Source organism: Orycteropus afer, unplaced genomic scaffold (assembly GCF_000298275.1).
Source record: "Orycteropus afer afer isolate SDZICR_OR568_19922 unplaced genomic scaffold, OryAfe1.0 scaffold00172, whole genome shotgun sequence".
Taxonomy (NCBI): Eukaryota; Metazoa; Chordata; class Mammalia; order Tubulidentata; family Orycteropodidae; genus Orycteropus; species Orycteropus afer.
This window is the reverse complement of record NW_006921759.1, coordinates 1,322,663-1,331,373: the sequence shown is the minus strand read 5'-3', so window position 1 is coordinate 1,331,373 and position 8,711 is coordinate 1,322,663. Positions and strand designations below refer to the sequence as shown.

At 40.3% G+C, this 8,711-nt stretch overlaps 1 protein-coding gene across 1 annotated transcript in view; it reads left to right on the top strand.

The window, feature by feature from the left end:
- Window positions 1–8,711, top strand: part of GPAT3 (glycerol-3-phosphate acyltransferase 3) — a 136,917-nt gene that overhangs the window by 102,466 nt on the left and 25,740 nt on the right. The window contains exons 4-5 of the mRNA XM_007946804.2: window positions 4,821–4,895; window positions 5,458–5,547. Of these exons, the coding sequence (XP_007944995.1) occupies window positions 4,821–4,895; window positions 5,458–5,547 (165 nt within the window). The remainder of the gene's footprint in view (window positions 1–4,820; window positions 4,896–5,457; window positions 5,548–8,711) is intronic.

Sequence of the window (8,711 nt, the reverse complement as noted above, 5' to 3'; positions counted from 1 at the left end):
GGCCAAACTTCATCTCACCTACTTTGGTCATGTTATAAGAAGGGAACATTCCCTGGAAAAGGATATCATGCTCAGCAAAGTGGAGGGACAATGAAAAAGGGGAAGGCTCTCATCGAGATGGATTAACACAGTGGCTCCAATGAGGAGTTCAAGTATAGCAGGGATCATGGGGTTGGCATAGGACTGGGCAGTGTTTCTTTCTGCTGTACATGATGTCACAGAGTCAGAAATGGCTCGACAGCACCTAACAAAAACAACAGCAGTATACTGACAGGGAACTTCCAGAAATGCAAGCAGGATTCAGAAGAAGATGTGGAATGAAAGATATTTTTGCTGATGTCAGATGGATCTTGGCTGAGAGCCAAGAATGCCAGAAAGATGCTTACTTGTGTTTTATTGACTATGCAAAAGCATTTGATTGTGTGGACTGTAAACAAATTATGGATAAAGTTGAAAAGAAAGGAAATTCCAGAACACTTAATTGTACTCATGAGAAACCTGTACACAGACCAAGAGGCTGTCATTTGAACAGAACAAGGGAATACTGCATGGCTTAAAATCTGGAAAGGTGCTCATCAGGGTAGTATCCTTTCAGCATGTTTATTTTTTCAGCATATTTATTCAATCTGCGTGCTGAGCAAATAATCCAAGAAGATGGAGTATATGAAGAATGTGTCATCAGGATTGAAGGAAGACTCATTAACCAAAAGCAATATACAGATGACACAACTTTGCTTGCTGAAAGTGAAGAAGACTTGAAGCACCTACTAATGAAGATCAAAGACTAGTCTTCAGTATTGATTACACCTCAACATAAAGAAAACAAAATCCTCACAACTGGACCAATAAGCAACATCACAATAAATGGAGAAAAGATTGAAGTTATCAGGGATTTCATTTTATTTGGCTCTACAATCAACACCCATGGAAGCAGCAGTCAAGAAATCAGACATCGTATTGCACTGGGCAAATCTGCTGCAAAAGACCTCTTCAAAGTGTTGAAGATCAATGATGTAACTTTGAAGACTAAGGTGTACCTACCCTAGCCATGGTATTTTTTAATCACCTCATGTTGTTGTTGTTAGGTGCTGTTGAGTCATCTCTGACTCATAGAGACCCTATGCACATGAAACATAGCCTGGTCCTGATTATTAATGGATCTTTGCAGCTGTTCCTCCTCAGTTTGAGTCATGCTACAACAGTAAATGGAGGTCTCAAAAGCTTTACTTTATCCATATTAGTAAGGTTGGTTCTACTCTGATGATGCAGCTTTTTCCCAGCCATATTTTGAGAGCCTTCTTACCTGAGGGGCTTGTCCTCTTGCACTGTATAGGACAATGTTTCTGGACTATTCATAAAGTTGCATAGTAATGTATCAGACAGTGTTTCTCTGCTGTTCATAAGGTTTTACCTGGCCAATTCTTTTTTTTTTTGTGTGTGTGATTTGGGTGAAAATTTACAGAGAAAATTCACTTTCCATACAGCAATTCACATACACTTTGTCTCATGACATTGACCACAATTTACCACAATGTAACAGCTCCTCTCCCACTTCCTCCTGACAGTTACCTCTTCCCTGTGTGCATCCCTCCATGCACTCCTGCCCCCATAAGCCATCTCCCTGTGTATAAGCAGGCCCTCTTTCTCCCATGATTATTCTCTCCAAGGAGTGTATCCACCTCAGGTAAATGTTCAACTCATATGCGTGTCCTTTGCTTGGCTGGGAGCTACATGTGTGGGTTCAATTCCAGATCTGAAGGGCAGCCAGGGGCCATAGTCTCAATGGTTCCACCAGGCTCTATTGGACCAGCAAACCTGGTCCCCCCCCCCCTTTTTTTTCTCGAAATGATTTTGAGTTTTGTTCCACATTGTTCTCCCTCTCTATCCAGGATCTCCTACATAGATCCCCTTCCAAGTGGTTGACAGTAGTAGCCAGGCACCTTCTGGTTCTTCTGGTCTCATAGTCATATAGGCTGCAGATTGCATGGTATACCAGTTGCTAGGACTAATTGTTTTCATGAATTTTTGGTTTTCTTCATTCTTCTTTGCTCTGGATGAGGAGCATCTAGATGGCAGCTTGCTAGCTTTTAAGATTCCAGGCACTGCTCACCAAAGTAGGAGGTGTAACAATGTTTTGTGTAGTAATGTTATGCCAATTGAGCTTCCCTGGCCAATTTGAGAAGTGGATGGCCTCTTCCTTCTTCCTAGTCTGTCTCAGTCTGTAAACTGCATTGAAACCTGTGCACCATGTGCAACCCTGCTGGCATTTGAAACACCATTGGCACAGCCCCAATCCTCACAGCAACACGTAAGCCAGCACAGTGGGACTAACTGACAGACAAGTTTGTCTCCCTTAGCTGTTCAAAACCTCTCTGCCTTCCCCTTATCTGGATCCCTGGCACTGCTCACTCTGTTGTCCCCCTGACTTCTCTTTCCCCTGCTTTCCTGCTCTTGGAGGTAGGGCCTGGGTCCCACCCCTTACCTGGATCCCTGGCACTGCTCTGCTCTGTCATCCCCCTGGCTTCTCTTTCCCCTGCTTTCCTGCCTCTTGGGGGTGCCTCATATGTGTGTGAAAGCTGGACAGTGAATAAGGAAGATTGAAGAAAAATTGAACCCTTTGAATTGTGGTGTTGGCAAAGAATACTGAAAATACCATGGACTGCCAGAAGAAGGAACAAAATCTGCCCTGGAACAAGTGCAGCCAGATTGGTCCTTGGAAGCAAGAATGGCCAAACTTCCCTACTTTGGCCATGTTGTCAGAGGGACCATTCCCTCGAGAAGAATATCATGCTTGGTGAAGTGAAGGGTCAGAGAAAAAAGGGAAGACCCTCAACAAGATGGATTGACACAAGTGTAGCAAGGATTAGGAGGAAGGTTCAGTACCAGGCATTGTTTGGTTCTGTTGTACATAGAATTGCCATGAGTTAGAGTCAACTGGACTGCATCTAATGACGACAACAACAATAACAAAAAGTGGAGGAACAGGAAAAAAGAGGAAGACCCTTAATGAGATGGATTGACCCAGTGGCTGCAACAATGGGCTCAAGCATAGCTAAGATTGTATGACACGGGACTGGGCATTATTTTTGTTCTGTTGTACATAGTGTTGCTATGAGTCAGAACTGACTCGATGACACCTAACAACATTCCTCAATTTCATCATCTATAGAATGAGGATGGTAATACTACTGTCTCATAAAATGTTTAGGACAAGTCAAAAAAAAAAAACTTACCACCATTGAGTTGGATCGACTTATAGCAACCCCTCTTTGGGTTTTCAAGGTGGTATCACTATGGAAGTAGATTGCCCAACCTTACTTCCCAGGAGTGCCTGGTGGGTTTGACCACCAGCCTTCTGCTTAGCAGTCAAATGCCTTAGGCACTATACCACCAGAGAATTAGACATGAAAAGCACTTAGACTACTGTTTGACAGAGTATAAGTTTCTGTTATATCATCATCTAATGTAAAAATGGGAGATTGACTAACATAAACTGCTCCAGGTATCTGGGGAGGAGGTAAAGATGGTTACATGTTCAGAGTAAACCAGTTTGACAATGGCCCCTATTCCTGGCCATTACCTTTAGTAGCCAATTTAGCTTCCCCAAACCCAAAGGGTCCTTCTGACACTGCAATGACTGTTTTCTTCATCAGGTGCTCTGAATACCCCAACTGTTACACAAAATAAGGGAACATCCCTCAGAAAACTAGGAAGATATAGATAGGCCTCTAGTTCAATCTGAGACAGCAATGAGCTAATTTCTGCTTCCTCTCATTTTACAAGCTAAAATGTTTGCAAAAATCTTATTAGTGAGATGTAATTTTCTTCTCTCTTTTTTTTTTAAACAAAATTCCATTTGTTTTTATTTAAAATGTTAACCTTTTCTTTTTGAGTAATTTTGTTTGCATCTTTAAAAATTACTATTTCCTTTTTGAAGTCATTAAAGTGTATATTAAAAGCACTTCAAAATGAGAAAGTGTCTATTTGGAGATTACCAGGATTGTCAGTTACTTTATTTGCTAATTTCTGAGTTATCTTGAACAACGAAAAATAGATTTGCATGAAAGGATTTCTGATATGGTGACATATTTTGAGGTTCTTACTATGAAAGAGCCTTTAAGTATAATTCTCTTGAAATTTACTGCATATTTAAATTCCCTTGGGAAAATTTTGAATTTTTATTCCTTTGACCCCTTATTAATAAACTTAGAAAAGCGAATTATTTTCAGACCTTTGTAAATTATTTCTTTTTATAACTATACCACATCACACCAAAGTATACAGACCAAAACAATAAAATGCATATGTTGAACTGGAAGTTATTCTTTTTTAGATTACAAAGTTTTTTTCCTATAGTATTACATAAGTTACTATTTAATAATGTGAAAAATTAAAATAATTCATAAAAGAAGGAAAAGACTTTTTATTTTATTCCCTTCAGTACTGCTCTTTACTGTTTTGATGGTTACGTAGATTGAACTTGACAGTCGTTTTGTGGGCAAACTTTCAGGCCTTTTCTATACCTATGTGATTAGATATGTACACATGTTTGTTGTTATTTTGAAAATGGTATCATACTCTTATGTATTATTCTGAAACTTATTTTTCTGCTTTCTCTTAAAATGTATCATGGAACATTCTTCCATTCTTGATGACATTACTGTAGATTTTCCCAATTCTTTGAATGGCTGCATTGTATTCCATAGTGTGCATGTTCCACAGTCAATTTACTGTTTCCTTATTTACGAACTTTCAGGTTATTTCGCTTTTTCCCCCACTGTACAACTAATATTTACATTACTTTTTATTTTCTTTTTCAGGGTAACCTTGGCTTTCATTGGGATTAGTTTGCTCGTTATAGGAACTACGCTGGTTGGGCAGCTGTCAGATGGCAGGTGAGATGTTTCCTTCCATCAAGCCATAAATAGCACTGCCTGTTTACTTAGCTGTGTCAGTCAGTGATAAGCTGATTTATCTTATTCCACATACAGCATTACCTTTATGACCTCAACTCACTTATTAGAATCCTGCTCACATCACCTTCATAGTGTTTATTTGATTATCTGTTGTACTTTCATACAAATTGAGAAAGATGTGTTTATTTCAAAGGGGAAATGAAGAGAATAAAGAAAATAGACAGAGGAGATCAAGGGAAAGTGAGAGTCTTATAGCATTGGTGGGTTCATAAGGCTGAGCCCAAAGACGCTTCTGCTTAACTTTGTCATGAATTTATCATAATAAATTTAGTAGCATGGGAGCTACTTTCCATTAGACTTTTGTCCAATTCTCTTGGTATACTTTGGCCATTTAATACTAAATGCCTCAAGGATATTAGAATTGAACTGTGTGTGTGTTAGAGCACAGTATGCTGCTGTGATGGAGCACAGCGTATTGTTCAGTGTACTGTTTCTTAGGAGTGCCAGCAGTGCACAATCAAATGTTTTCTTTTTATTTCAGCCTCAAAAACTGGCTGAGTGAACTGGTCCACCTGACCTGTTGTCGGATCTGTGTGCGAGCCCTCTCTGGTACCATTCATTACCATAACAAGTGAGTGTCTACTGTTCTCCAGCCTGCTCTACTTTAGGTATATCCTGTGTGACTGACAGCAGATCCTTGAAAATTGCTGGAGAGAAGCAGGTGAATTAAGATACTTTCAGTGTGTTTAGTTCTCCGTCTTAGAATGTCACAGATGTTAACAATTTCCAAAAATACTTTATGAAATGCAATTCACTTGCAGAAGGAACATAATTAAACAAAAACCAGTTGCCATTGAGTGGATCCCAACTCATGAGGATCCTATGTGTATCAGAGTAGAACTGTAATCAATAGGATCTCTAATAGCTGATTTTTGGAAGTAGGTCACCAGCCCTTTCTTCTGAGGTGCTTCTGGGTGGATTTGAACTCCCCCCCACCTTTTTGTTAGCACCAGAATGTGTTAATCATTTGTACCATTTGCTGCGGGAGGAACAGTTCGTGGAAGAGCTGGGAGGAAGCAGCATGTCTGGCCTCACAAGGAAGATCATAATCAACATGTAATAGCACTTAATAATTGGGCACTTAAGTATGTAGCCCAGGTCCTGTGCTTCTTATACATCATCCTGATACAATAGGTACATTGGTCCCATTTTACAGTTGAAGAAATGGAAGCTCTGGGTTTGGTTGCTGAAGATCACATAGCAAGTGTATTAGTTTCCTAGGTTGCTATAACAAAGTTCCACAAACTGGATGTCATAAAGCAACAGAAATTTATTCTCTGACAGTTTTAGAGACAACAAATCTAAAGTCTTGCTTCCTCCACAGGGCCTGAAAAAGAATCCTTCTTTGACTCTTCTAGCTTCTGTTGGCTCCTGGTAATCATTGGCCTTCCTTGGCTTGTAGTCACATCACTCCAATCTCTGCCTCCATCTCTACATGGTCTTCATCCCTGTGTCTATTCTGTGTCCCTATACCTAAATGTCCTTTTCCTTCCTCTTATAAAGACACAGTCATTGGATTTAGGGCCTATCCTAATCTGTGACATCATTTTAACTTGATTCTACCTTCAGAGGCCCTATTTCCAAATAAGGCCACATTCTTGGGTTCCAGGGTTTAACTCCACAAGAAGAAGACAGAATCACCAATTTCATCAATAGCCCAAGGCCTCTTCCTGTGAGGCCAGACATGCTGCCTCCTCCCAGCTCTTCCACGAACTGTCCCTCCCGCAGCACCCCACCACCTCTCTCCTGGGTTCGATAATTCGCTGCAGGGACCACACACAACTCACAGATAACAGGGTTTATTAGGGAAGCACCAGGCTACAATTTAAGTTCAGAAATGCACTGAGTCTCTTGCAGCTGGCAGTCTCATTCAGCAGCCAGCAGTCTCAGTAGCACATCACTCTCTCAGTAGTGCAAGTCTCTCATGTCTCTCTCTCAGCAGTGTGTGTCTCTTGTGTCTCTCTCTCAGCAGCATGTGTCTCCCATGTCTCTCAGGAGCACGTTTCTCTCAGCAGCATATCTTTCTCAGCCAGCAGTCAGAGAGACCCCTTCTGCCTCTAGGAGGGCTCCTTTTGAGACTGGCAGAGTGGCCAAACTAATCAATCCCAACATCAAATTCTATACACCTAAGAGCGAGAGCAAACTTCCCAGAAAATTACTTCATGCAACTCTCAACAAAAATACCCCAGGTGGATAACTTTAACAATCAGGAGCTCCTCAGTTGCTCATGGCAAATTCCACCATGGAGTTTACAAAGACTTATGGCTAGAAAAGCCACACTATATAATTTACTAAACCGCAGACTTGAACACACCTCTTTAGGGGACACAATACAACCCACTACAGTGAGTAAATGGAAAAGTGAATTTTTGAACCAGGTCTTTCTGATTTAAGAATGATAAATCTGATAGACCTATAGCATGGTGGGAGCTCTGGTAGCATAGTGGCTAAGGCACTTGACTGCTAACCAGAAGACTGGCGGTTCAAATCCACCAGCCACTCCTCGGAAGGAAGATGGGGCAATCTACTTCTGTAGTGATACTGCCTCTGAAACCCAAGGAGGGGTCGCTATGAGTCGGGTCCGACTCAATGGCACATAACAACAACAACAACATAGCATGGTAGAAAGACTTGGAGTTGGGAGGTCTGGTTTCTAGTGTCAAAAATAAAGAACGCAGAACACCAGTAACAGATTGCTATGCAGGTTTAAATTGGGCAGTGCAAATTGGGAAGTACATCACTTACTGAATAAGTCAATGCTTCAGTTAATTAAAATTAGTGCCTAAGGCATTTATTTGGCTGCTAACCAGAAGGCTGGTGGTTCAAACCCATCAGCCACTCCTCAGAAGGGAGGTTGGACAATGTACTTCTGTAGATATACCGCCTCAGAAACCCAAGAAGGGGTCAATAGGAGTCAGATCTGACTCGATGGCGGTGAGTGAGTTAGTATAGACAATATTATGAGAAACTTTGAACAAAAAAAAATTGTTGATTATTATGTCAGAATATATAAGCCTTATTAAGAGAGCAGTTGTACTTAAACATTATGAAAGCTTCAATAGAAACCTTTCTAGGATAATCAGAATATCAGTGAACCAGTGTTTTAAGACCTCCGAAGTCTTGGAAACAGAATGTGGTCATTAATCTTCAACTGTTTTCTGAAAGAATAAGTTTCAAGTATTTCACTGAGACTGATCACCTATATAAAATTATATGAAACAAGACAAGGTGCTCTGGAGATTAGTTATAGATTAAGGCATAGTGCTAGGCATTAAAATTATATATCCATGATTGTGCAGCACATAATATGACCTTTAGTGTTCGTGGTAAGAGAACTCTTGGTTCTCATAAAGCAAAACTTAAAATTTTATTTCATGCTAGTCTCAGACCTGTCAGTTCTAAAAGTCCATCACTGACCCTTAAAACAAAACACTACATTCTACTTCTCTCACATCCAATCATAGAGATTAAGCATAGCTATGTAAAGTTACTAGCTAAGTGAAACTGGTTTTAATTGTTTTTTATTTACTTTTCTGTTAACTCAATTGTATTTTCTCTTACATTGTTTTAAAAGCTCAAATCTTTTTCTTTTTTTAACTCATTAAGTCTTCATGTTTCATTAGTAGAAGGAAACATTTCAGCATTTGGCTTTATCTTGGGCTCCAGCCATTCAGGAGGGAGGACAGCAGTGGTTCAGTGGTAGAGTCCTTGCCTTCCGTGCGGGACACCTGGATC